This window comes from Sinocyclocheilus rhinocerous, unplaced genomic scaffold (genome assembly GCF_001515625.1).
Source record: "Sinocyclocheilus rhinocerous isolate Xijiao unplaced genomic scaffold, SAMN03320098_v1.1 scaffold877, whole genome shotgun sequence".
Lineage (NCBI taxonomy): Eukaryota > Metazoa > Chordata > Actinopteri > Cypriniformes > Cyprinidae > Sinocyclocheilus > Sinocyclocheilus rhinocerous.
The window spans coordinates 110,289-136,902 of record NW_015662177.1 but is presented as its reverse complement, the minus strand read 5'-3'; the positions used below and the strand labels follow the sequence as shown (position 1 = coordinate 136,902).

The 26,614-nt window shown below is 36.5% G+C and overlaps 3 protein-coding genes across 5 annotated transcripts in view; 1 reads left to right on the top strand and 2 right to left on the bottom strand.

The window, feature by feature from the left end:
- Window positions 1-15,264, bottom strand: part of LOC107727899 (huntingtin-interacting protein 1-like) — a 24,073-nt gene extending 8,809 nt beyond the window's left edge. The window contains exon 1 of the mRNA XM_016537935.1: window positions 14,858-15,264. Coding sequence (XP_016393421.1) covers window positions 14,858-14,977 — 120 coding nt within the window. The 5' untranslated portion in view covers window positions 14,978-15,264. The remainder of the gene's footprint in view (window positions 1-14,857) is intronic.
- Window positions 15,265-17,798: 2,534 nt separating this feature from the next.
- On the top strand, window positions 17,799-20,747 carry LOC107727929 (perilipin-2-like). 2 transcript variants are annotated; one of them, XM_016537976.1, is made up of 4 exons: window positions 17,799-18,036; window positions 18,170-18,240; window positions 18,390-18,677; window positions 20,355-20,747. In XM_016537976.1, exons 2-4 carry the CDS (start codon window positions 18,175-18,177, stop codon window positions 20,688-20,690), a joined length of 690 nt encoding a protein of 229 aa, XP_016393462.1. In that variant the 5' UTR covers window positions 17,799-18,036; window positions 18,170-18,174; the 3' UTR covers window positions 20,691-20,747. The 2 variants fall into 2 exon arrangements, with proteins under 2 accessions (XP_016393462.1, XP_016393463.1); XM_016537977.1 differs by having other exon boundaries at window positions 18,189-18,240; window positions 20,355-20,746.
- A 1,674-nt stretch (window positions 20,748-22,421) lies between these two features.
- Window positions 22,422-26,614, bottom strand: part of LOC107727928 (uncharacterized) — an 11,095-nt gene continuing 6,902 nt past the window's right edge. For both annotated transcript variants that reach the window (XM_016537975.1, XM_016537974.1), the window contains exons 5-7: window positions 24,792-25,061; window positions 23,241-23,291; window positions 22,422-23,088 (exon numbers count right to left, since the gene is read on the bottom strand). In XM_016537975.1, coding sequence (XP_016393461.1) covers window positions 23,009-23,088; window positions 23,241-23,291; window positions 24,792-25,061 — 401 coding nt within the window. In that variant the 3' untranslated portion in view covers window positions 22,422-23,008. The remainder of the gene's footprint in view (window positions 23,089-23,240; window positions 23,292-24,791; window positions 25,062-26,614) is intronic.

Here is a 26,614-nt window from a genome sequence, read left to right as displayed (position 1 = left end):
ATTTCCGTCACACACTTGAGGTATTCGGCCAATCATAACGCACTGGATAGCTGGCCAATCAGAGCACACCTCGCTTTTCAGAACGATGAGCTTTGTAAAAATCGACGCGTTTCAGAAAGGCGGGGCATAGAGGAGAAACAATAATGTACAGTATGTGGAAAATAATGTTTTTTGAACCTTAAACCACATAAACACATTTCATTACACCAAATACACAAAATAATGTTCTTTTTTAACAGCATCATATGACCCCTTTAAAGAATCTGCTTCACTGCTTATTAAGAAATAATAATAAAAAAGTATGTCAAACCTATTACTAATAATATTGATTCATAAGCATAACATTAGTATTTTAAGTAATTTATTCTTTAAATGAGGCTCATTTCTCACCCTGACATTTGTGAGAAGAAATATCCAAATTAGCCTGAATTGTGAAATTACCACTAAATATGGAATATAAAACTTAACAATAAATAATGAATCAATCTGAACAAAAATGATGTCATTGGCACATCCAGTCAAATCCTGAGGCTTGAGGTGGGACTATCATCTAAATGTGGGCACGTCCATACGGTCTCTTGTCTCAGAGGTAGTTTTACAGGGGTCTTCTTGATATTCCCATCTCGGATCATCCCGTCCTGCCCACATCCGGTTGACTGAAGTATGCAGACTCTACCCACAGTCCTCCACAGGGCACTGCGACCAACACAAACAACTTTCCCAGCTTCCCATTTTGGGTAATCTCACTACTTTGATGTGGTTCAGAGAATAGGCTGCCAGTTTGAAGTGCACAATCACTTGCAGAAGCACTGCTGAAAGTGAGCAATGAATGAGGCCTTGGTCTGAGGTTTCTCTTTCGCATTTTCTGAGGCGTGGGTGTAAAACTAAAGTTGAAACAACTAAAAATACCTCTCGACTTCCTGAGGCGGCCCTCTGTTCACACGAGTAGGTCTGAACACCCTGAAAATACCAAAAACTCTCTCACACCCTCCAAGAACATACACAGACGTCTCTTTTCTTGATGCTCACACTTAGCCACTTGTGTTTTTTTTAGCTACCACAGTCTTCTGCAAACCACTCCACCTCTCTTAAAGGTCACAGCAGTGAAAGGCAACAGTGTACTGGGTTACGAAATTACATTTTCTTCCTTTTTAAAGACAATTTTTTAATTTTACTCATGTATGACTCAAACTTCCTCTTTCAGGGAACATTCAGTCAACACCTAGTTAGGGCTCTGGAGTGGAAAAAAACAACAACAACAACAACCATGCCATGACATCACCGTGAAAGTTTTAATTCAAAAGCAATACCTAGCCAGCGGAACTGATTTACGGGTCTATTTTTTTATATTTATGAGGGTATTTTTTCTACATTTTCACTCTGACCAAAAACAGCTTCTAATTACAACATCAATTGCAAACGTATCCTCCATTATCGACACACAGGTAATTCACACACTTAATATCTCTCTCTAATAACTACGTTTGTCTGCATTAACTGCATTATCGATGGCTCAAGCCTCCGTTACGAGCTCTAAAACGACGTTTTGGAATTAGCAAATGAGGCTTGAGATGAGATGCATAAGAAATTAGGCCTACACGCAAGAAAGTTAAGTACAAAAACCTGACAAACATTTTGAAATACAACGTCTGAACAATGTCTTGAGGTGTAGTAACTGTAGTGTAAGCGGAATAATTGACTTCAGGCTGTTGAATTATTGAAAAATAATGGGTGTGCTTCACATCATGGCTGCATTACCACCTAGGGTGTGCATTATTTTTTCTAATAATTCAATGCACATCATCAATTATTCCTTACAAAATTCATAACACAATAAATGCAATGCAACAATTAAACAACACTCATCTTTGAGACAGCAGTTACAGATATCAGACACTGACTATACAACACCTGTAGAAACACTCAACCAGAGGTGCACAAACCTTTGACTAAACACAAAAATCAAACCTGATTGACGGTCATGGTCTAAAAGTAAATGTTGTCCATCCAATTTTATGTAAAAAAGGATATTTTTAAATCAAACTCTTTTTTGATTTTGATCTTTTTTGAAACTATTATTTACATTTCAATGCAAATATAAAAAATGCAGAAAAATTAAAACTAGAAATTAAGAGATGCATCAATGGCATGTTTGCGTTCTATTTTTCCCCATTGTGTGATATAGCCTGGTGGGCCAAATCACAGGCCAACCTTGCTCCCCCCAGGCCCTGAATTAGCCATGTCTGCACTAAACTTTTAATTACATATCCCTAGAATAGAAATGTATGAAATAACATTTTATATTTATATTTATATTTTTTTAATTCGGTGGCTTTTTTGCCCCAAACCCGTTACTCAATCTAACTCAAGTGGTTTTAAAGGTTGTAAATTTGCTGAAAATGCCCTAGAATAGAAATGTATGAAATAACATTTTATATTTATATTTATATTTTTTTAATTCGGTGGCTTTTTTGCCCCAAACCCCGTTACTCAATCTAACTCAAGTGGTTTTAAAGGTTGTAAATTTGCTGAAAATTTTCTCACTCTCAGGTCATTCACGATGTAGATGGGTTTGTTTCTATACAATATTAGGGATACAGGACTCATATTTGAGCTGGAAGCAACGGTTTGAAGTTATAAACATCTTAATGGATTTGTTTATTACAAACACGCGGCTCTTAAAGATGTTAACTCACTGATGGACTGGAGTCGTGTTGATTACTTGTGGATTATTGTGATGTTTTTATCAGCTGTTTGAACTCTCATTCTGACGGCACCCATTCACTGCAGAGGATCACTTGGAGAGCAAGTGATGCAATGCTTAATTTCTCCAAATCTGTTCAGATGAAGAAACAAAGAAACTACATCTTGGATGGCCTAAGGGTGAGTACATTTTCAAACAAATTTTCATTTTTGGGTAAATTATTGCTTTAAAACACAATGTTTATTTTATAATTATCATGTATTGTTTTTATGCATGTCTTTCATCATATTTGAAATAATAACACATTTGAAAAACTACCTGTAATATTTGTACTTCTAATTCATCTGTCGAACAGTAGAGAATGACGCTAGCAACGCCATGGGCATAGGTTCGATTCTAAGGGAATGCATGAACTGGTAAAACTTATACCATCAATGCAGTGTAAGTAGCTTTGGATAAAATCATCTGCCAAATCAAATGCATAAAATATTAGGACCTAAAACTTATTTTTGGTTTAAACTGGTTAGAAGTTAGAACAAACAAGGCTTGCATTCTATTTTGTCACAGAAGAAACACATCTGAGATAAAGTGGAGCAGGTTTCTGAAAGGGCCTCACAGGCCTTTTGGTTTAAGCAAAGGAACTGAAGATCTGTGACAACAGCACAACTAAAAAGAAACCTTGATTTTTACGAGATTGCTAACAAGAGGCCACATCAAATTCACTCTATCAAACCCAGAAGACACAGATCAAAACCAAGCACTGCTCCTGCTTCAGTGCAAATTACATCAATCAATGACCTTTTATAAAGCTTGATTTAGCCTCGTGGTCTGCACAAACTATCCCCAGTGGAGATTCCAGGTCCCCACTCAAGTAAAGACATGTTTTCATGCCATTGTCAAACAGAGCATGACATGAGGGATTTGAGAACAAGCAGATATCACACATACAATGCTGATAGCGGGCTGGGAGTCAAAGTAAAGAGAAGGATGCAGTGATTCAAGTCAAAACAGTGAATCGTGTGTCCAAAAACAGTACAGACAATGTCTCAGATCTCACAAGACCTTAAAGGGCCACTCAAAAGTCAAAATCCAACATTTAAGTCCACACTATAAGTTGTGTGACCCTAAACCCCAGTTTGCATTAACTGCATTTAAAGTGACAGTTCACCCTTAAAATACATTTAAAAAAAAAAAACCTGTCATTATTGTTTACTCACTCTAATAAGCCTGTATGACTTACTTTCTTCTGCAAAACAAAAGGTGATGTTAGGAATGATATTAAGGTCTCAGTCACCATTCACGTTCATTGAGCATTTTCTCATACAATGAAATTGAATAGTGACTCATTCTGGCTAGCATCTGCTTTTGTAATGCAAAGAAGAAATAGTGAGTAACGCTAGTGAGTAAATAGTGGGTAAATAATGACAGAATTTGTATTTAAATTGATAAAAACAGTTCGTGCATAACTGTTGTTTAAAGGTTCAGACATTAAGCGGTCCATTTAAACGCAATTTCCCACCACCAAGGCATATGCTTATATTAGCACACTGGCTGTGACTGTGACTAACTAAAATCCGGGAATGTTGTGGGAAAAGCCTACTTGAGGAGCCCAAACAATCTAATACTCGCTAAAATGTGCTTTCAAATATTTAGCGAGATCGCTGCAACTCGTTTAAACGCAACGGTCCGCGGAGTAAACGCTTTAAATCTGAAGAAAATAAATACACCAGACTGTTCCTCCATATCACACCATCCTCGATACAAAACAACCCCGCGAACGGGCGAGCGCCGGTCCCTCCCCACCCCCCAAAACGTGTGGATGCACGAACACCCGCTAAACAGCAACATTTCGTCGATCACCTACCATTTTATTCGAGTCCATAGTTCAAACGGGGTTACGGACGCGAAGGTGAACCGGTTCCCAGCTCGGGAATCAAAAGCAGACGGCGAATCCGCGGAGGGCGCTGGAACGGTCCGTTAACTCAACATGTGTCCGGTTCAGTATCGAACAGTCCCTCTCTCCTTTCTCTTATTTCCCCCCTCGATTGGCAGATGGCTCGACTCTCAAGAACGCTCTAGAAAAGCCACTGCCTGAAGAGCGTTTGTCATAATCGTTTTATGGAAGAGCTTAAGACTAAATATTATGTGACAGGTACCGAATGTAACGCTAGAGGAGGAGTTCTTCGTGCATTGATGTCATTTGCCATAGCTTTTGACTTAAAAGGACAAAAAGGAGAGCGAGAGCAAAATTCTGTTACATCTTTTTCAACGTTACATCACTGAAAAAGAAACAGAAGTGGAAATGTTTGTATCACAAGGCTGGTGCAACGTTTTACACATAGTGAGACGAAAATAGCATGAATGCTTCTGAAGAAAACCAAACTGCAGTAAAAACTAAACTGCAATGGTACAAAAGACCCATGAGACCCACTGCTGAGCAAAATGCGTTATGGCACGTACAGATTTACAGATGCAGAGCCGTTTGCCTACTAAAGGAGTCGATAAATGTAGGTTAACAATCAATATGCAGAATATAAGACGTGATTGATGACATTCCAGATAAATACTCTTAAATAACGTGTGCAATGTTGGTGAATGGCGCCCTCATCTGGTTGTTTTTGATGCTGAGGTGAAGCAGCATGAGAATGAGCAGCTCCATACATTATTTATCCAACAGGTGCTTGTGTGTAACTGATCTACAGACATAGGCTTTTAATTAAGAATAGTAAGGATAAAAATAAGTAATAATAAATAATTAGGTATTTATTAGGAACTTAGTCACTGCATAAAACTTCCCACCTATATTTTATAAATGACAAGAACTGTAAATGTAAATTCTGTATTAACTAAATGCAATGCAGTTTTGTTTCTTTTATTTACGATCATAGCACAGGATCTAATGTTCCCATGGCTCTTTTATATTAAACTGAATTGAAATTGAATTAAATATAATTTAATGTTTAAAAAATGTACATGTAAAACAATACAAAACACATCAGAATACAACACCGATGTTTCCACGATCATACACTGCCATTCAAAAGTTTGAGGTCAGTAAGCTTTTTTTTTTTTTTTAAAGAAAAGAATACTTTCATATTCAGGGATGTATTCAATTGATCAAAAGTGACAGTAAAGGCATTTAACTAATGCCGTTCCTTTGAACTTTCTATTCATCAAAGAATCCTGAAATAAATCTCACAAAATGTTTCCACAAAAATATTAAGCAGCGCAACCGTTTTCAACATTGATAATAACAAGAAATGTTTCTTGAGCAGCAAATCAGCAGATCCTTTCTGAAGGATCATGTGACACTGAAGACTGGAGTAATGATGCTGAAAATTCAGCTTTGCAATCACAGGAATAAATTACATTTTAAAATATATTAAAATAGAAAACAGTTATTTGACATTTTAATAATATTTCACAATATTACTGTTTTTGCTGTATATTCGATTGAATAAATGCAGCCTTGGTGAGCAGAAGAGACTTCTTTCAAAAATATGAAAAAATCTCACCAACCCCAAAGTTTTGAACGGTAGTGTATATTAGGGCTGCACGATTAATCGAATGCGATTGTCATGCGCATTTTTTGATAGTAATGCCGGTTCTGTAATCAGCAGGAAATCATCATCACGTGGTTTCAGATGGAGCAGAATTTACTACACAGAGCCATAGTTCACTGACAAGTTACGCAAAAAATAAATAAATAAATAAAAAAATCACAGACATTTTATTGCACGATTATGAAATTGAAGAAATCTTTCGCGATAATGAAAGCTGTTTGCATAGCTTCTCAGTGAACTACGGCTCTTTGTAGTAAATGCTGCTCCATCTGAAAGCATGTGAAAATACCACATTTAATAACATATTTTTACTACAAACTCACTTCATAACGTCAGTCGAGTGTTTGAAATAAATCCTTCTGTGAGATGATGTGGCTTCTTACACAGAATAAGGCACGCAACATATTTCATAGTATTTAAGCAGTGATAAAGGCATTGCATTATAAATATACTTTATTTTAATGAAAATTATAATAATAATAATAACTCAGATAAACCATATATTGTCATAATTGTGTGTTTATTAGTCACGTTGAATCAATAAAAGCAGTTAAATCTTCTGTTTATCCAGCTACCTCTACAGGGATTTCCTGGGTTTGTTCTACAAGGCGTATTTGGAGTTTCAGCGCGAGAGCGCCCTCTGGCCTTTGGATGGAGATTTACTGCTGATCACAGAACCGTGCTTCACTGAAAGATATGCATGACAATCGCAGCTTCTGTCAAATCGTGATTTCGATTCCATTTCGATTTATCGTGCAGCCCTAGTGTATATCCATATTTTATGCTTAAATACATTTATATTATATTCTCAGATATGCTGTTCTCTTACTTACATAAATCTCAGATATAAAATCTACTGCAAAAAAGCAACTGTTTAGACAGACGCCCAAAAAAGGGCACAAGATCAGTTGATCATGATACCAGTTTACATAAACTATGCCACCCAAATCACTCATGGAGGAAAAATGTGGTGGCGGCAGTGGGGGTTCTCCAAACAAAGAGTGCTCTTTAAAGGGCAATCACTTCCTGGTACAATGTGGTAGGCCCATCGGGACAGTTTACACTGCTGTGCTTCATTGGTAAAGCATATTCCACCCAGAGAGACGCTACGGCATTGTAGTGTGACTGCCAATGAGTCACTGCCCACACACTATGTCTGTCCAGCTCACACGGACCACAAGCCTGGGAAACTACAGGCTTACACTCACAAGTTAATGACAAACAAGTTTGCTGCCCACTTTAGATAATGAACAAAAATAATAAAGTCACAGTGGATCTGAGCACGCTCCGTCAAACATCACTGTATAACTGTGACCTTTGCTACTACCCACAGGACTCTTATATCTTTTGACCAGCAAGGATTTTTTATGACTTCTCAAAGACTTCACAAAAAGCCATTTCTAGTTGCTGAATTATTTTAGAGCTAAAAATAGCAATTAAAATGCATTACAGAATGCCTCCTCTGCCATGATGCCATCAAATAAAAGATGCCATGCCAACTTGCTACTGTAAACAAAAGCTTGCAACGCTTGCCCTGCCTCCAGGGTCTTCTGATTGGTCCACTGTTTTGGATCTGACATTGATGAGCGGCGCTGCATGTAAAAATAGAAATTTGTTTAACTTGAAACGGCGTCTTAAAAACGCAGCGATCATGTGCGAGATGCTGCAAAAGACGCAAGCGCAACAGTCATACATGTCCGTTTAGCACGTTTACATAGAAAAACAATGGAAAAGTAGCACATTGGAATGGAAAAACGCATTCTGTGTGAACGGCCTTTAAGAATGTCAGGTCAAGCATAAAAACAATAAAAGTTTAATATAGCTTTAATTTTTTTCATGCATTAGAATGTCTCCCGTTTCATTTTTTTCTGAGCAATAATAATTATATAATGATAATGATATCATACATTTAAAAAAAAATAATTCAGTGTAACAATAGCTTGTTTACCAAAAAATCTTGCCAAGTATATTTAGAACAAGAATCATTAGATGACATTAAAAGACTATTTAAATATCACAGTGCAGTCCACAAAAACTAAATGTAAAATTATATTTAATTTTAAAGTTTTACCAATCTTTGCCACTATCCTTCAAACCACTAGGTTTTACTCATTTGTCAGCAAGATGTTTTAGTCATTTAAAATATAATATTTATAATGATCATTATTCTTTCAGAATAAGTGTTGTTCCATTTTTACATAAATATATCTGTTATGCTCAATGACGATGGAACATTATTTCACCAATATTTTTATATTTTATTTTCACAAGTGATTAGAAGCATTAAAGCAGACATTAAACATTAAAGCAGTTATTAAAACATTAAAGGGGTCCTATTATGCTTTTTCACTTTTTTAATTTAACATGACGTAGCTGGGCGCCGCGGACAGACGCCGAACGGCGCCGCTGGTGCCGTTCGCTCATAGAAAAAAAAAATGTGTTCGAATTTTAAAGACGTGGCTTCTCATCCGGTGTGCGACCACCTTAAGAAACGCTGTTTTTTTTCACCCCTCACCTTCCAAAAGCGGATGATGTCAGGAAACAGTGGTTGCCATTTATTTTTTACTTTGTTCCTGAGCATTATAACCCCAATTTGCTATTGTGTGCTGCGCATTTTACTGAGGACAGCTTCCACAACATGAGGGAGTACAGTGCCGGTTTCGCCAAAAAACTTTTGTTGAAAGACGGAGCAAGGGGCGTGGCAGTACTGAAACACCGTCTAAGCTGTTCGCCAATCACAACGCACTGAGACAGCTAACCAATCACAACACATTTTGTTTTTCGGAAGGCAGGCCTTCATCAAACCCAGAACTAATCGAGCCGTTTGTGCCAGGCTGGGGAGAAAGGTACTTTAATAATGTAAATTATGTGAAAAATAATGTGTTTTTCGAGCCACCAAGCATGAGAGCATGTTCTAGTACACCCCCAAAACAAAATCAAGACCTTGTAAAAGAGCATAATAGGACCCCTTTAAAAGCATTTGCATTTAATATGCTTTCTATGTATATAAAATCACTTTTGTAAATTTAATTTGATGCAGTCACCAAAATGGAATGTCACATCTTATATGCATACAAAACTTTTTTCTCTTCTTACTGTTTAGCTGGATCAATAGTTAGCACAAATATGACACCACTGCTTTGGAACAATATTTATAATTGTCTTTTATATTATTTATTCTTACTTTTCTTATTTACTTTGTATTAAGTGAAAAGATATATTTTCCAAATAATTAATTTCTTTAATTTGAATAACTATTATGCTTACTATTTTTCTCATACAGTATAAATGGTCCTGAATACATTAAAATACATATTTGCCTTTATACTAAGGAGTTCATCATAAAGCTGTCATATTTAATGTTAGGCTATGTGAAAAAAAAACAATTTGTCACAAAACTAGAATAATAACCAACGATCTGCATCTAATATGACCACATTCCCTGCAGTAATGCATTAATGGTCTGTTTGATAGCAGTATGACCCGAACACTGTTTCTGGCACAGACATCTGGCGGCCCGCCAAACTGTTTAGGATTTTTAATCCACAGCGAGCGAACAGAGGCCACAGGCCAGGGCCCGTGTGTTCTGCTGCCTCAGGGCTTTTCATACATGCCCTCCTGCTCTCAATGACCCCAACAAACCCTCCTCGCCCTCTGGACCGCAAAAAAAAGTAGGTAGGATATTGAAACTACTGCAGATAGAGAAAGTGACATGCTGAAAGCGGAGATTGGCTGCTTAGAGGGAGGCGAGATTACGAGATTGTCTGGCTCTGTGTGGGAGAGTCCTGGAAAAACAGAGAGGGGCAAGATTAGGCCCCTCCCAAGAATTCCTCCATGGGCACGGTACCAGCACAGGAAGGAACACAAGCACAAGAGATGCAGGGTCATAAACTTAACTGCTTTAAAGTAGGATAGTTTGATATAACAAGAGGAAGAGGAGATATAATGGAACGAACAGTGACTGACCTAAACTAGCATAAAAGGAATAGGCTAGTTCACTCAAAAAAATTAAAATTAGCTTATAATTTACTCACCTTCAGGCCATCCAAGATGTAAATGAGTTTGTTTGTTCATCTGAACAAATTTGGAGAAATGTAGCATTACATCACTTGCTCACCAATAGATCCTCTGCAGTGAATGGGTGCCGTCAGAATGAGATTCCAAACAGCTGATAAAAACATCACAATAATCCACACGACTCCAGTCCATCAATTAACATCTTGTGAAGTGAAAAGCTGCGTGTTTGTAAGAAACAAAAATCATTAAGGCGTTTTTAACTTCAAACCATTGCTTCCGGTTAAAATATGTTGTCTATCCATAATATTGCTTTCTCAGTAAAAGTCATCTTGTCTGATTCAGGAGAGAAATAAGCACTGTTTACCAGTGAAAACAGTTTTAAACAAATATGTCAGTTGACTTTTATGTGAGAGAACAACAGTGAATGGACTTTTTCACTAGAGGAAGTGTTATTATGGATGACAGAAGCAACGTAATGATGGATTAGTTTCTTATAAATATGCAACTTTTTGCTTCACAAGATGTTAATTGATGGACTGGAGTTATGTGGCACCCATTCACTGCAGAGGATCCACTGGTAAGCAAGTGATGTAATGCTAAATTTATCCAATTCAGTTCCGAAGAAGAAACAAACTCATCTACATCTTGGATGACCTATGGGTGAATTTTTATTTGGTGAACTAATCTATTAAAGTAATTAAAAATTTGAGACCTGAAAAAAATGCAAATGAAGATGGCCGCCTTAGAGTCAACGTGAAACCTTTTTTCACAACTCATTTGACTTTGCTGATGTGACATATTTCCAAGTGAAACAGGATATTTCGTATTTGGCTTTTAAAAATGTAAGATGGGAAATGTGAATTAATTAGTTTAGCGCTTCACGATTAGGGGAAAAAGTTTAGATTAGCTAATTATATCTTATCTCGCACTTTATGAGTGTCAAGTGTTGCACTGAAATTTGTTCTCAGCAGCCTCTGTGAACAGTAAAGCCTGCCTATTGATTTGACTGGTCATCTCAAACATTTTGACATAGATGAGCACTATGAGACACGGTTCGAGTCTCGATACAGGCAGGGATTAGGCGGGGGGAGTGAATGGCCAGCGCTCTCTTCCACCCTCAATACCACGACTGAGGTGAGACCCTTGAGCAAGGCACCAAACCCCCAACTGCTCCCCGGGCACTAATATTAAACCATCAAGCTTTCATTTGGATGGGGAAAAAAAACCCTGAATGTTACATTCAAAAATGGAGGCAAACCTGAATGAAAGTTTGCTTTAAAAAAAAAAAGTGTAAACAAAAGAAAGCAAATTACTATATTTTGATTGAACGATTTTATTTGGAAAAACATGCACCAGTGAACAAACTAAATGGGGCCAATTTTACTTTCATATGACTATCTTGAACTTTGCCTGATACGAAACGTTCTGCGGGATGTTTACAGTGCTTCAGACTGATTTGCAGATGACTTATTCTGGCAACACTCACTTAACATGTTATTTCATCTGTGTGAATTCAGAGGCTGGTCGGATGTCCCTCTGCTAGACTCCGACCACAACAAAGGTTCCCTGCTAAGATTTCCTCCATATAAAACTCAAGTTAAGTAGACACTAGTCTTCTAACACCCAGCCACAAGGCAAACCATGCTCATGTCATTACAGAGCACCACACTAACATCCTCTCATTTAAAACAGACTGAACTCACACCACAGAAGGCCTATTAATCGAAACACAGCATTCCAAGGGCAGAAAAGAGACGGGATATTATGGGATCAGACTTCCTCCAGGCAAACTAGCTGATAAGGACTGCTCACAATAGCATTTCCTTCTGAGACCTGATCAGTTTGCACTGTTTGAAGTGTTATTTTTAGATGTGAACATTCATTTTAGGCTTTATAGTTAAACTTTAGCACTCAGGTGTTTTTGACATGTGACGACCCCGGGCTGGACTCCGCTTCGTCCACAGTGAAATTTGATGTATTCCCTCAGCGACCAGCACAGATCTAGGCTTGACGAAGCGGATATCGTCCTCTTTTGGAAGACCAAACAAAGTAGTTTCGCTTTCACAACGAAGCACACAGCGTCTTCAGGACATGGCTGCAGCGTCAACAATACTACAGTGAGAATAAAAGTTACGCCTTCTTTCTTTGCGTGAACATTTGGGCGGCGTTATGCAAATCTTCCCACATAGTGAGGTAGATATGTGGGGGCGTGTTAGAACGAGCCGTTTTAGGTAGGTGTGGCTGACTCTGAACTTTTATAAAGAATATCTCTTTGGATTTGAGACTTTAGTCTTTGCAACTTTACAGATCTTCTTTATGCACCAAGAGCTTGTAACACTCCAAAGAGAAAGGAAAAATTGAAATCGCATCATATGACCCCTTTAAATTAAAAACCTAATTGATAAAATCAATTCTAAAAACAGGAAGACTCACGTTTGAGTCTGACCCAGTGATAGGTCCTAAAGGAGTTCAAGAGCGCATGCGTCACACGAGTCTCGCTAATCCATGTCACTGTCTTAGTTGTAAACAGGAGGACTGAATATTGCACACTTGAGTCAAACATGATGCTGCAGATTGCTGACATTGCTATCAAACCAGAAATTAAGCGAATTTTAGTTGCCGCCACAATGTCTACCTCAAGAAATCTCGGCAAGAACGAGGTCATGCTGTTTTCAAACACTATGAAACCCGGCAGTAGGGCAGTCGGCTGCAGCTTCATTCATGTGACCTACTTTTCCTGATGGCTGTGTCTGGATGGGGAGGGGAAAGACCCCCAGAGAAGTGAGAAGATCTGTGCATGAACAATGAGAATGTATTTCTCTATACTTCACAAGTTACGCACTTTCAGCATCAAGCACCCAGATACTGACTGCATAATTCAATGCATGTGCACTTTAAAAAGGTCACAATAAACAAGATATTATTTATTCTTCTCTAAAAGACTGAAGACACATGGAAATACACCAAGAATCAGAATGCATGACCATTAAACTCCGTCCACTGGTTTTAGTGTTGCATCTCTGAGCTTTTAGATCTGCTCGATACATGGTCATCAGTTTGGAAACACAAGACTAAGTCACAAAGGATCCTTCTGGTTATGAAACAGTCTTGTATTAATGAGTTAAACCTTTGATAATGCACATTAATGTCATATTATGAAAAATGTCAGCATGTAATTGAACTCTTCATGGCACTTTTGAAAACCACTATCAATATTAACCTATGCTGAGAGAGTACCAGGTAGAACTTTGCTCCCGTCCTGAATCGATGACACTAGACTGTGGACTGATAAAATAAAGGTGTGATATGGTTAAAGGTTCACTGAACTGAAAGCTGAATTTAACAGGCATTCAATTATTGTACTGTAAACATGACAGCTTTTACGGTGCAAATAAAAAATCATTTTATGGTTTCGAAAACACACATTAGTAGGTGCTTCAGGCACCAAACGAAGTGCAGATCTTAAGGAAATTTGATGGCAAAAATTGTGCACCCTATCAGGTAAGCACTATGGGATCAGCTCTGATTTTTGAACTCAAAGTGAGAAAACACTTCCAATAGCTTCACATTTTGCTAATACATTAAATTAAAAACAAATAATGGTCTTTGTCTACCTACTTCGTTCCATAGTTTGTTTGAGTGCAAGAGGTTTTTTAAAGATATGGCAAACTGTTTAACATGTATTCCTTTGATAATTTTGTGTTGCTAATATTTAGTTTAAAATACAAAATTATAAGTAACATTCCACTAGTGACTAGTAACTTTTTCAATTTCATCAGTATTTATTAGATACCATTACACTAAAAAAAATGGTGTAGGATTTACTTTAAAACCATTTTTACTCAGAAATTGCTACTTAATTTCACAAATAATTACAAAGAAATGCCAAGTAACACACTGAATTAAACCTAAAATTTTGAAGCAAAAAGAATATATATTTTTCCCATTTTCCTGTAAAACATAATCCAATGGGTTTTATTTACAAATTTTGAAAAATCTTTTTGTTACAGTACGTATTCCAAAATTGACAATTATTTAGCTTACTAGTATATTAGTAGTCACTCACTAGTAAAAACTCCTATACTAGTCGTTATTCAGTTTATACTCGTAACAAATGGCAAATTTTCTAACTGAATTCAATCAAGGTATGCGAGTGAGATTTCAATTATTCACTTTCAACAGGTTTGTATTCCAATTGTTTCTGATACCTATTTCCTAGTAGTATAGGCTACTTCCTATTCCTAGTAGCCTGATTGGACACATAAAAAAGACGTTATAATATTTTTTTAAATGTATTAGTAAAATAGTTTAAAATAGCTAGCTTGTAAGATTTTAACTGAACTATAAACTACTAAAAATGCAGTTGTGACTACTGATATAAGAAATGTTAGCTAATTGTAAAATGTTAACTTTACCACAAGTAGCAAAGGAATAAGTACTAGGCTAGTATCTAACGACTAGGCTAGTCACTGTTGAAATAATAGCCTAAAACGGGGCTTGCCATACAATGAGCTCGTTGGCGATGCACTGGCTACATGAAAAAACTTGCCCTGTGGTGTTTACAGTTCCTTACCTGACTACGCTCGAAGTTTTCCTTTTCAGCTTCTAAACTGTTGGCACCGCCAGTGCGACGGCTGAGCACTTTGGGAATCGGGTTGGGGACTTGCTGCATTGAACTCTTGACGCGGTCCATTCTGGAAAGAAAATCCAAACTGCGCGAGCGACGGAGAGTTCTCAAATCAACATAAATAGAGTGTAGTAAAAAGAGATTGACCCTGGCGATGAGCACGAAAATTCCAAGCCCTCGTCGTTATCACAAAAGGTAATTTTCTACGTCCACCGCCCATGAATATCATTCCAGCGCTCTCCGCTGCCTGCGCCTGAGCGTGCAGAACACGCGTCTCTGCGCAGATCTGTAAGCGAAACACAGCAGCGTCAGTTCGCGCGATATACTATAGAAATCAACTCGACCCCAAAGCGGAGACTGTCAAAGGCTCCTCCCCGCGCTTAAGCGCACTGACTGGAGGAAAATCATTAGCTCCCGCCCTTCAAAACAGTTATTCTGATTCACACGGTTTACTACAGTGAATATTTCTCAGGGTTGATTTTTTTGTTACATTTTATTTAGCATTAAATAGCATACTTTTAGCAAACTCTTAACAGTAAAACAATTACAAAACTAAATAATGAATGATGAAACAACAAAATGTAACTAAAAGTTTTTTAAAAAGTATAATAAAGTACAAAAAAGTAGGCTACAATAAAATAGTCACTTCGAAAAAATTTAAGTGACAAAAAGTTACACATAAGGGTTTTTCGTGTGTGTGTGTGCAGATGTAAAAGTCTGTTTCACGTGTTATTTACTTGCATGTGATTTTTTTAGAGAACTGAAACACAGCAAGGGGCCTTGTGTTATCCTCAATAATAATAATAATAGTAATAAACCCCTTCACACTTGACCTTATCCCAAGCAAGGCCCATAACTATCTTTAACTTTGTTCCATTTTGAAGTTAAATGGATAGTTCACCCAAAAATGAAAATTTTTATCATTTACTTAGCCCCAAATTGTTCCAAACCTGTATGAGTGTCTTTCTTCTGTTGAATACAAAAGATGTTGGTAACCAATAGTTGATGGTAGCCATTGGCTTCCATAGTATTTTTTTTCCATACTGGAAGTCAATGGCTACCGGCAACTGTTTACCAACATTCTTCAAAATATCTTCTTTTGTGTTCAACAGAAGAAAGAAATTCATACTTTCATTTCATAATTCAACTTGAGGGTGAGTAAAAGATGACAAAATGTTAATTTTTGGGTGAATTATGTCTTTAAGCAGATCTTATGATCTTGCAGATGCATTTTATGTTATCACTTGTGACCTAGTAATCATAGGCAAATGCTAAACTTAGAATGATGCTATTGTACGTTATTTCTCTCTTGACTTCTGACTTACAAGATCTCACTTCTATTCTCTTTGTATTTGAAAAAGAAAGTGAAGTGGTCAAATATGGTGACCCATACTCGGAATTTGTGCTCTGCATTTAACCCATCCAAGTGCACACACACAGCAGTGAGTCGTCAACACACCCACACCCACACACCCACACACACACACACCATGAACACACACCCGGAGCAGTGGGCAGCCATATTGCTGCGGCACCCAGGGAGCTAGATATTCTTCAAAGAATAAAAATTGTGGCAACCAACCTCAGTCTAGCTAGCAGGATACCTAAAAAAAGCGTCTAAAAACGTTATCAAGAGAATTTCATTTCTTTTAATTTAGCAACATCTAGTGGTTATACAACGCTACAACACATGACACACCTATTTCTTGATATTTGTAGGCCTATTTACAACATATACCACGTATAACAGTAAATTCCAGGCATGACCTTTTTGCTAAAGTGTACAAAATAATATAGGCTAGGCCTTCTTGAGCACAATACATATCTTATCAAAAAGGGCTAATTCAGGAGAGGAAAAAATATGTAGCCTATATCCTATTAACTATAATTCTGCTGTAGTCTTTAAAAGTTAACTCGTGGGCCAAATGAATTGAAAATATGATATATACCAGCTGCATGTGCCTGTTCCTTCTTGAAACAGAAAATCACATTACTGAACCGCGTTCAGCTCAGTAGTGTTCCTTTGTGCGAATCATTCTTTTGAGTCGGTTCTTTTCAATGAATCGATCCAAAAATCATTTTTGAACGATTCGTTTATGAATCACATGGAGCCGTTCAGCACTGTTTTGCTGACAGCGGTAACCAAGGAAACGCTGTATCGCTGCTGTTCCATGAGCGCCACCTGCTGTCAGAGAATGAATCTGCGTCTCATTCACTCAGCTGTTTTTGTCTCGTTCAGATGTTTTATTTAGTATAATTTCACAAAGTTAAAGTCAGACCATTGTTTTTGCTTCAAATTTCGAAATTCTACAATCTAATTTGTTCTGCTCATGCTGCATGTAGGCTTGCCGCATCTTTGGATCTTGATTAAAATACAGTGGTTGCCTCTAACTGAATGGAAAGAGCACAGACAAAGCCTTAGTTTGTTTATATGAAGATATTTATTTTATTTGGGGTTTGTTTTAAAATTTCATATCTCAATTTCACAAAGAAATGTTTAGTATTTTGTCCAAACAATAATAAAAGGACATCTTTTCATTTATAATTTGTCTTAAATCTTATTTTGTTAAAATAAAGAAAGAAAGAAAAACTCGTATCGGGAAATCAGTATTGGGAATCATAGCATCGTGAGTTGAGTGAATCGGTACATCCATGTGATGATGATGTCAGATGACAACATTTCAGAATAACAAAATCCTTTGTGACGATGAACTCCTGATAGGGCAAACGGTCATAGGCCTACTTCTTTGCCCTACTTCACCTGAACTGACGCTATGTGTGAACTTTCATCTACATTACTCAGTTTCATTAAAACGTGAAGTTGCTGCAATAGGCTTATGTCAGATGTTTGTTTTCAGTAATTCTTCAAATCTGCACAAGTCACAAGTTTCAGGCGTGAGGCGGCTACACAAACTGTGACTGCTTTCAACTTTACAGAAGTACCAGAAAATTGTGCCTAACCGTTGAATGATCTTTGTAAACACCGCCACACAGTGAAATCTCCAACCTTTGGACTACATCAGCCATTGTGACTCCTATAAAACCCGGAACCGGCGCTCAATCCTCAATAGAGCAACTGAAGAGTCAGTTCGTCAATTTTGTAGCAACCTCAGACAGCACCACAGGTAGCAATTTTTTCTTTATTCTTATGCTGATATTTAAACCTCTCTTTTATCTGAGATGTTATTTACTGGATTACACAAGCTTTATTAACGTTTCAAGTAGAAGAAAGAAAGTAATCTCTATTTGCTATGACAGTCTGAATGACCTTTTGCAGATTTTCTGATAATTATAGTGACATGGATTCTGTGGACGTTGTGAATAACCAGGTGTGCCATTTTAATCCTCATTTATACAATTTAGCTCATTTAAAATGTAATATTAATTATTAATACTATGAAAATATTTCTAAATACATATATATGTTTGTTGGTTAGAATGTCAATTAATCTGTTCATTCCTGTCTGTTCCTTTCTAGAATGTGGTTGAACGGATAGTTCACCTTCCCTTGGTTATTTCCACCTATGACTTGGTGTCAAATGTGTACTGCAACACCAAGAACACCCATCCATACTTGAAGTCTGTGTGTGAGGTGGCTGAGAATGATGTGCAATCCATAACCTCAGCTGCTTTTCACAGTGCTTTACTAATCATCGGCAAGCTAGAGCCTCAGAGTAAGCCGACTGTTGTTTGCAGTTTGAAATCAGGGCTGATTACAGTGAGAATATGTATTTACCAAAAGATCCTACACAAGCCGTCTGATCAGGTATTGCGTAAACACCACTTTTATATTGTCTAAATGTTAAAGTTGGCATGAAATGTAAGTTGCAATCATATTTTCTTCCCTTCTTGTGACATATATCCAAATGAAATGGTTTCCCAAACAAGAACAGATGTAGGGCGGGACCTGGTTTTGACCATTGGGAATTGATAGGATCATTGTCATTTGCTAGGCTATTTATTACTTTCATGTGAATGACAGTGCACATGTCATCAGAGAAGTGATGTCATTACCAGAGGGAGGGGAAGTTTATTTGATTAAAGAAAAATAAAATAATATTAAAATAATGTGATAAATCATTTATAAATAGCCTTTATAATAAACATGGCAATATTGAATACTGAAGACAGTAGTGTTGTTATTCAGCTTGAGTCAGTTCAATTTTGATTTAATCTAAAAATCAATCGCAATATATACATGAATAATGAACAAATTCAATTCAGCTATAAAAGCAGCTCTACAGAAGATAACAGTGTTATTATTCAGCTCAATGCAGTTCAAGTTCTGTGCTCATCCGATAGTGTCAGTTCTGTCAAATCCATGATATAACTGAATATTAAGTCTTTTTGACCCCAACTAAGCAAGCCAATAGGAAAGGAACCCAAACTCTTATCAGGTGACAGAAATGGATGAAAAAGAAAAAAAAAACCTTGTGAGAAACAGGCTCAGTCAGGGGAACAGTTTCTTCTGGATGAACGAACATAGTATGATATTGATCAGGAGAGTGTCACAACAGCATTAGGTGGGAAGGAATTTTGATTTCATGTTGATTTTAATGGTACCGAGTCGACAGGGGGCGCTGCAAAGTTATCATCATATTACTTCATAACCACTTGCTTTACCAACACAACATTTTTTAAAGTTAATTTAAAAGTTTCGATGCTTTACAGTGAATATAAGGAACATGAACAACTCTTAACAAGCACTTTTAAATTTGCTGAAATATTAGAGGTGCTCCATTTTTATAGCTTAAATAATTTTTTATAGCATTTTGGTTTATAACTTCCCGAAACATTAGTAAACCACAGTAGATCGCATATCTTTATTTAAATGGAAGTTGCAATCATCTTCTGTTACCTATTGTAATGTATATATCTGGTGAAAACAGCTTCTCGAACAGGAAAAATTCTAGGGTGGAACTTGTATTTGTCCATTGGGATATGAGTGGATCATATGATCGTTGTCGTTTGTGCTGCAGTCGTGACGTCAAAACCTGGAAGACTAATTCACTATGGGTTCCCTCAATATTTTCCTATGGGGTTTTTATAATGGGTTTTTTTCAATACATGAGTTAGTAGATATAATGATAATTGGACTTTTTGTTCTGCAACATATACCCTACACACTCACACCCCAAACATTCTTATGTAGTTACTTATTATAAACATACTTTTTAAAAAATAAACATAATTACTTCAAAATCAGCAGTATGTATGTGAATAATTTATGTTGTAGAGCAAAACGCCCAAGTATAGTCAATTTATACTTACCACAGACTTTGTTTTACTCATGAATTGAAAATCCCCATTATAAAAACCTATAGGAAAATCTCAAAGGGAACCCACTGCAGCACTCTATAGACAGTTTTGATGTCATGGTGCCTTTAAGCTTCAATGGTCACCACTCTCCAAACACTGCTTTAATGGTGTTCTTCTCTTTAAGATCATCGCCAGTGCCAAAGAGGCAGTGACAGGAGCCAAGGAAGCCGTCAGCGGTACTATGAACGGTGCCAAGGAGTCTGTCTCCTTCACTCTCAGTGAAGTGACGGACAGAACACGAGGAGCAGTGCAGGACAGCATGGAAAAGACCACGACGGTGGTGAGTGGTGGAGTTCAAACAGTGATGGAGAGCAGGGTGGTCAAACTGATGAGCAGCAGCATGGACACAGCACTGAGCACATCTGAGACTCTCCTGGAGCAGTACTTACCTGAAACAGAGGAGGATAGAGGTGAGGATAAGGGATGGACCATGTTTACTGGCACTGGGATATTTTGTTGATATTTAGACTGCATCTTAAAGGGATAGTTCACCCAAAAATGAAAATTCTGTCATTAATTACTCACCCTCATGTCGTTTCAAACCCGTAAGACCTTCATTCATCTTCGGAACACAAATTAAGATATGTTTGATGGAATCTGAGAGCTGACTGGCCCTGCATAGACAGCAACGCAACTGAAATGTTCCCAAGTCCAGAAACGTAGCAAGGAGATCGATAAAATAATCCATGTGACATCAGGGGTTCAACTGTAATTTTACGAAGCTACGAGAATGCTTTTTGTGCGCAAAAGAAAAAAAATGACTTTATTCAACAATTCGTCTCCTCCACATCACCCTGTAGTGCCATTTTGGAGAGTATCAGCTGGACGTAAACAGCGTATGCTAACTAACCCTTTAAAGTTGCTCAGCTTAAATTCAGCATGAAATAGTCTTTTCTTCCGTATTGTGACAAATATCCTAGTGAAACAGCTCCTCAAATGCGAAAAAATATGTATAAAATGCATATAAAATTGCTATATATATTGGAATTTTCAGAAAGTTAAAGTGAAAGTGACGTGAATAAAGTGAAATATTCATGTTATATTTTGGTTGCATTCGTGAGTTAATAAAAATGTAACTGGTTGTGCAAAATAGGCACACAATATTGATGGATCCATATTATAATATGGATCACAGGCTCCTGAATCTAATCAAATCTTAATGAAATTGCGGCATGTTTTGAGGTATTGCTGGCTAAGAAAATCAATGTCAGATCATACTGTGATAAAAGGCCCAATTTACAACCATAGTCCTTAAAAGGATAGTCAAGTTCACCCAAAAATTATTATTTGCTCACTACTCAAACTTGTATGACTTACTTTCTTCTGTGGAATAATTATTTGTGAAATTTACTAAATTAATGAGTGAAAACTGATTTAAGTAAAGCCAACATACACCAAAAATAGTTAGTTAAAACAAAAAGGATTTCATAGGCTACATTCCCACTGTTTTTGGCCAATTCAATATTTGTTTTCTTCATATTTTAGATTTTATTGTGATTATTATTAAAACAATAATTAACAGTAATTATTATTAAACAAAATAAGAACATATTTAAATTATTTTAATAACACAATTCTGTAAAATATTTTTTTAATATATTGTTTTACTGTAAAATTACAATAATAATATTTGCATCTTAATTTATTATTTATTTATTTTTATTTTGTGGGCAAATTTATTTAGTTTTGACGATTTAACAATTGCACTATATCATGCAGCCCTACTGAAAACTATCTCAGATACAGGCTGAATTTCTTGTTTTTAGAGACGTGAAGTTCTGTTGCATGGTTGAGTATTTCTCAATTTCTCATTCTCATTTTCTCTTTTGCAAATGTTTTTTTCAATCAGCAAATTGAATCACGCACATTGACCATTGCCCACAACCTCAGCCAGCAACTCCAGAGCACATGTCTGGTCTTGGTGTCCAGCCTCAAAGGTCTCCCTCAGCACATCCAGGTCCGGGTCCAGATCTACAGCAGCTTCAGTAAGACTGCCGCCCTAGGAGATTTGTCCAACAACGTCGATCCCAGCTGAGCAGAATAAGAGATTCCATGGATAACGTCATGGACTACCTGGTCAACAATACACCTCTCAATTGGCTGGTAGGTCCATTTTACCTACGTGTGGAACGCGGGACTGCAAACGGCCCCGAATGTGACAAACCAAGGACCCTTCGAATCACTGAATGAAGACCGATGAAATTTCAGAATATTAACCATTTGTTTCTATCTTACAAATATACGTACAATCACACATTCCTGCCAGTAAAAACCTTCTCTACTTTGAAAGCAGTGATATTTACTGTGATAACAATCATAATAAATAATATACAGCGTTTTACTAAATCATATTTCTTAAGTGTCTTAACTTTACTATTTTAAACCTGCATATGCCTAATCATTTTAGGTATAAATAGTGCCTTTTTACACACTGCTGTCTTTTTATTGTTTGTGTACATTTCTAATAAAACAATTCACTTATAATATTCTTTTTTAATATTTCGTTTTTGATAAATCTTTATCAGAATAGTTGAAATGTTCATATAATTCAATGTACAGTAAAATAACCACTACAAAAGTATCCACACACAGGTTTCAGGTATTCACACATTAGTGAGCTTTCATAGATGCCAAGTCAGAGAACACCAGACTTATGAAATTCAGTATATGAAACACCTTGCTTCTCACAATTGTTTTACACCTAACTTGTCCCATAATATAGGCAAAGATAGTTCAGTTAAAAGTTAAATGAAAAATACAGTTTAAATCAGAACAATCTTAATTCATTTGAAGCATTAGATTAAATGTGAGGAAAAGAGTAATGAGGCTTAGAGGAGGCATACTCATTGTAGCTTTACCTAAAGCAAAAACAAAAAAGTGGGGGGAAAAAACAATAAAGATCAAAACTGTAGGAAACAGTAATTTTTTCTTTCCTTCACAGTCAAGGTATGTTTAAATACGTTTTCATTAGCTTGTCAAGTAACGTTTACATTATTTGTGTACAGCTTACCTGATGCAGACTGCATTTGCAGAGTTTCTGTTTCTTTTGTGAGCACAGGTTCTACAATTGAGAAAAAGACTGAGATTAACAATTTCGGTCAGAAATTACCAAAACATTTTATGTTTTTTATTTTTTTGCTTCATCGGAATGGGGTGACACTGTACTGTGCTATGTGAACACAGAAATCATGGACATTATTGGGATATGTTGAAGGGTCAAAAAAAAAAGTCACACTTGACTTGAAAAAGACAAATGACTGACATAGGAAATGAATGGGAAATATGAAAAAATAAAAAAACTCTGAAGAAAAGAATATTCTGGTCACAATGCAGTAAAAAAGCAATAAGGAAGGGGTTACACTCTAAAACATCAAGAGTACAAAACAGACACCCACTCAAACACACACTCACTTACATACACACACACACACACAAACAACACACTATTATACACACACAGATGCACTCATGTAGCAATAATCTACAATTGAGAAAAAGACTGAGATTAACCATTTCGGTCAGAAATTACCAAAACATTTTACGTTTTTTATTTTTTTGCTTCATCGGAATGGGGTGACACTGTACTGTGCTATGTGAACACAGAAATCATGGACATTATTGGGATATGTTGAAGGGTCAAAAAAAAAAGTCACACTTGACTTGAAAAAGACAAATGACTGACATAGGAAATGAATGGGAAATATGAAAAAATAAAAAAAACTCAAGAGAATATTCTGGTCACAATGCAGTAAAAAAGCAACAAGGAAGGGGTTACACTCTAAAACATCAAGAGTACAAAACAGACACCCACTCAAACACACACTCACTTACATACACACACACACACACAAACAACACACTATTATACACACACAGATGCACTCATGTAGCAATAACATTACGACAAAATTGATACAGAAAACTCAAATAAGAGGTTGAAATCAGATCAGACCCAGACTGATCAAGCTCCAATAAAGCATTCCTATCATTTTTGTTATATATTTGACATTATTTAATTCTGATGTTATGTGTAACAAAATGTCCTTCTCTGTGTTCAGATTTGACTGTAGTGAAATTAATGAAAAACCTGACACTTCAAAATAACATTTCAAGCTAAAAAAAAAAAAACCTTGACATAAAGTAGTCTTTGAGAATGTCTAAATATATATCCAAATCCACAACTTAATAAAAATTAGCAAAAAGTATTTATGTCTAAAAAACAACTAGAGAATTTTTAGCCTTTTAGGAATCTAGTGGTCACACCATGGTATTACATGTTTTTCTTTTTTGACTCCCACCAGATGGCACTAATCTGCCTTCTAAAATTCGATTTTAAATATTTTAACATGAAATTCTGCTTTGATTGAAAAATAAAAAATAAAAATATTCTGAATATTGTATTAATACCATAAAATTCTCAAAAAAAAATATTGAGCAAAAACCTATTACATTTTAATAAAAAAAGTTAAATTTCAAGGCTTTTGACCGCGAAGGAACCATGTGTGACCGCTAAATGTACATAATTAACATGTAAAGAATATACTCAACAAAGGTTACCTACCTGTAACTTTGACCTTCACTGTGCTGAGAGCCAAACCCTCTGAGTCAAGAACTGTGTATGTTCCGGCGCTGCTGGCCGTAACCCTCCTGAGAATCAACTTGTTGTCTCTCTTTTTCAGATAACCTTTCTTGTTTATGACTCCATCTTTCTCCCACAGGACTGTCCAGTCGGTTTCATTACTGTTTTGAAAAATCACTTGCTCGGCTTGATGAGTGTACAGATCCAGGATCAGGTCTGCCCCAATCTCCACAGATTTGATGGCCTTGTGATCTACCATGGGAAGAGGAACAAAGCATCAATTTAGAGTTAATCATTATAGTTAACTAAAAGCGAGTTATTATATAGAGTTATTATAGTTAACTAAAACTAAAATCGCAAAAAAGCGTTTTCGTTACTTGAAATAAAATAAACATTAACTTAAAATAAAATATTTTAACTTTTTATTCACTTTTTATTTTATTTCAGCAAGTTGCCAAGGCAACATTTCTCATATATTTAACTTATTGCACTTAAAAAAATTACATTAAAAATGAATAAAAAATAAAAAAGGACAGAAACACACAACAATATTACTAAAACTTTAACTAAAATTAAAATGAAAACAAAAAAGAAAAAGAAAAACTAATTCTAAATATTAAATATAGCTGCAAGCAGCAATCACGGGGCCAAGCACTCCAGAAGCAAATTGAGGAGCTAAGCATGGCATGGAGCATCAGACCAAATGCAACAATGAGTAATAAAAGCAATTTTAGGATGATTGTAATTGAAATGGCTGAAAAATCATAAATACAACCACTAGTAATATGATTAAATGGCTTATCACTTTTGACCAACAGGTGGCGCTGTAATCAAATCATTTTGGTGTGTTCTGTGTGAGGTGACAATGGCACACACAAAGTTTGTTGTCATAATGTCAAAGCTTTAAAGAGATATAGCCTCAGAGTCATTTTGGCACAGTGCCTAAAATTTGTAGCAGCGCTGTACGAAAACGGTTTCGTCTATCGACACGAAATCCATAACATTTTGTCAGCACAGTCTGAAGATGATTTGACTCGATTTTGGTGAAAATCGGACCAAGGCTTGAGGAGGAGTTCGAAAAAGTAGGTTTACAGCATAAATCAAAATGGCCGACAGGCAGTTCAGATTTGCTAAGGGAAAATTGGTATGTCTGTTGTCGGCATAAACCAAGGAATATTTTGAGAGCAGTTTCATTGCAATAGGCAAATGCAATCAAAAGTTATTAGCATTTTTGGAAATTTCATAATTAATAATAAATCAATGGTTTATTACTCTTGACCAATAGGTGGCGCTGTTACCAAATTGATGTGGCGTGGTCACATTTCCCCAGGACGTTCGGCCAAATATGGCAAAATTAGTATCAATGTTTTCAGAAAGACCCAAGGAATATTTTGAGTCCAGTTTCATTACAAAAGGGTAATTTAATCAAAAGTTATTAGCATTTTTGGAAATTTCATTATTAGTGGTTAATGAATGGTTTATCACTCTTGACCAATAGGTGGCGCTGTGACCAAATTGATGTGGCATGGTCAGTGTGAGGTGACAATGGCACACACAAAGTTTGTTGTCATTATGTCAAAGCTTTGAAGCGATATAGCCTTAAAGTAATTTTGGCATCATGCCTAAAATTTGTAGCAGCACTGTACGAAACCGGTTTCGTCTATCGACACGAAATCCATAACATTTTGTCAGCACAGTCTGAAGATGATTTGACTCGATTTTGGTGAAAATCGGACCAAGGCTTGAGGAGGAGTTCGAAAAAGTAGGTTTACAGCATAAATCAAAATGGCCGACAGGCAGTTCAG

What these genes read in the sequence shown, in the direction of transcription:
- LOC107727929 (XM_016537976.1), top strand. Translation starts at nt 18,175, where the DNA reads ATGACCTTTTGCAGATTTTCTGATAATTATAGTGACATGGATTCTGTG. An exon ending in TGGACGTTGTGAATAACCAG is followed by an intron (nt 18,241 to 18,389) that starts GTGTGCCATTTT and finishes GTTCCTTTCTAG; the next exon opens with AATGTGGTTGAACGGATAGT. An exon ending in TACACAAGCCGTCTGATCAG is followed by an intron (nt 18,678 to 20,354) that starts GTATTGCGTAAA and finishes CTTCTCTTTAAG; the next exon opens with ATCATCGCCAGTGCCAAAGA.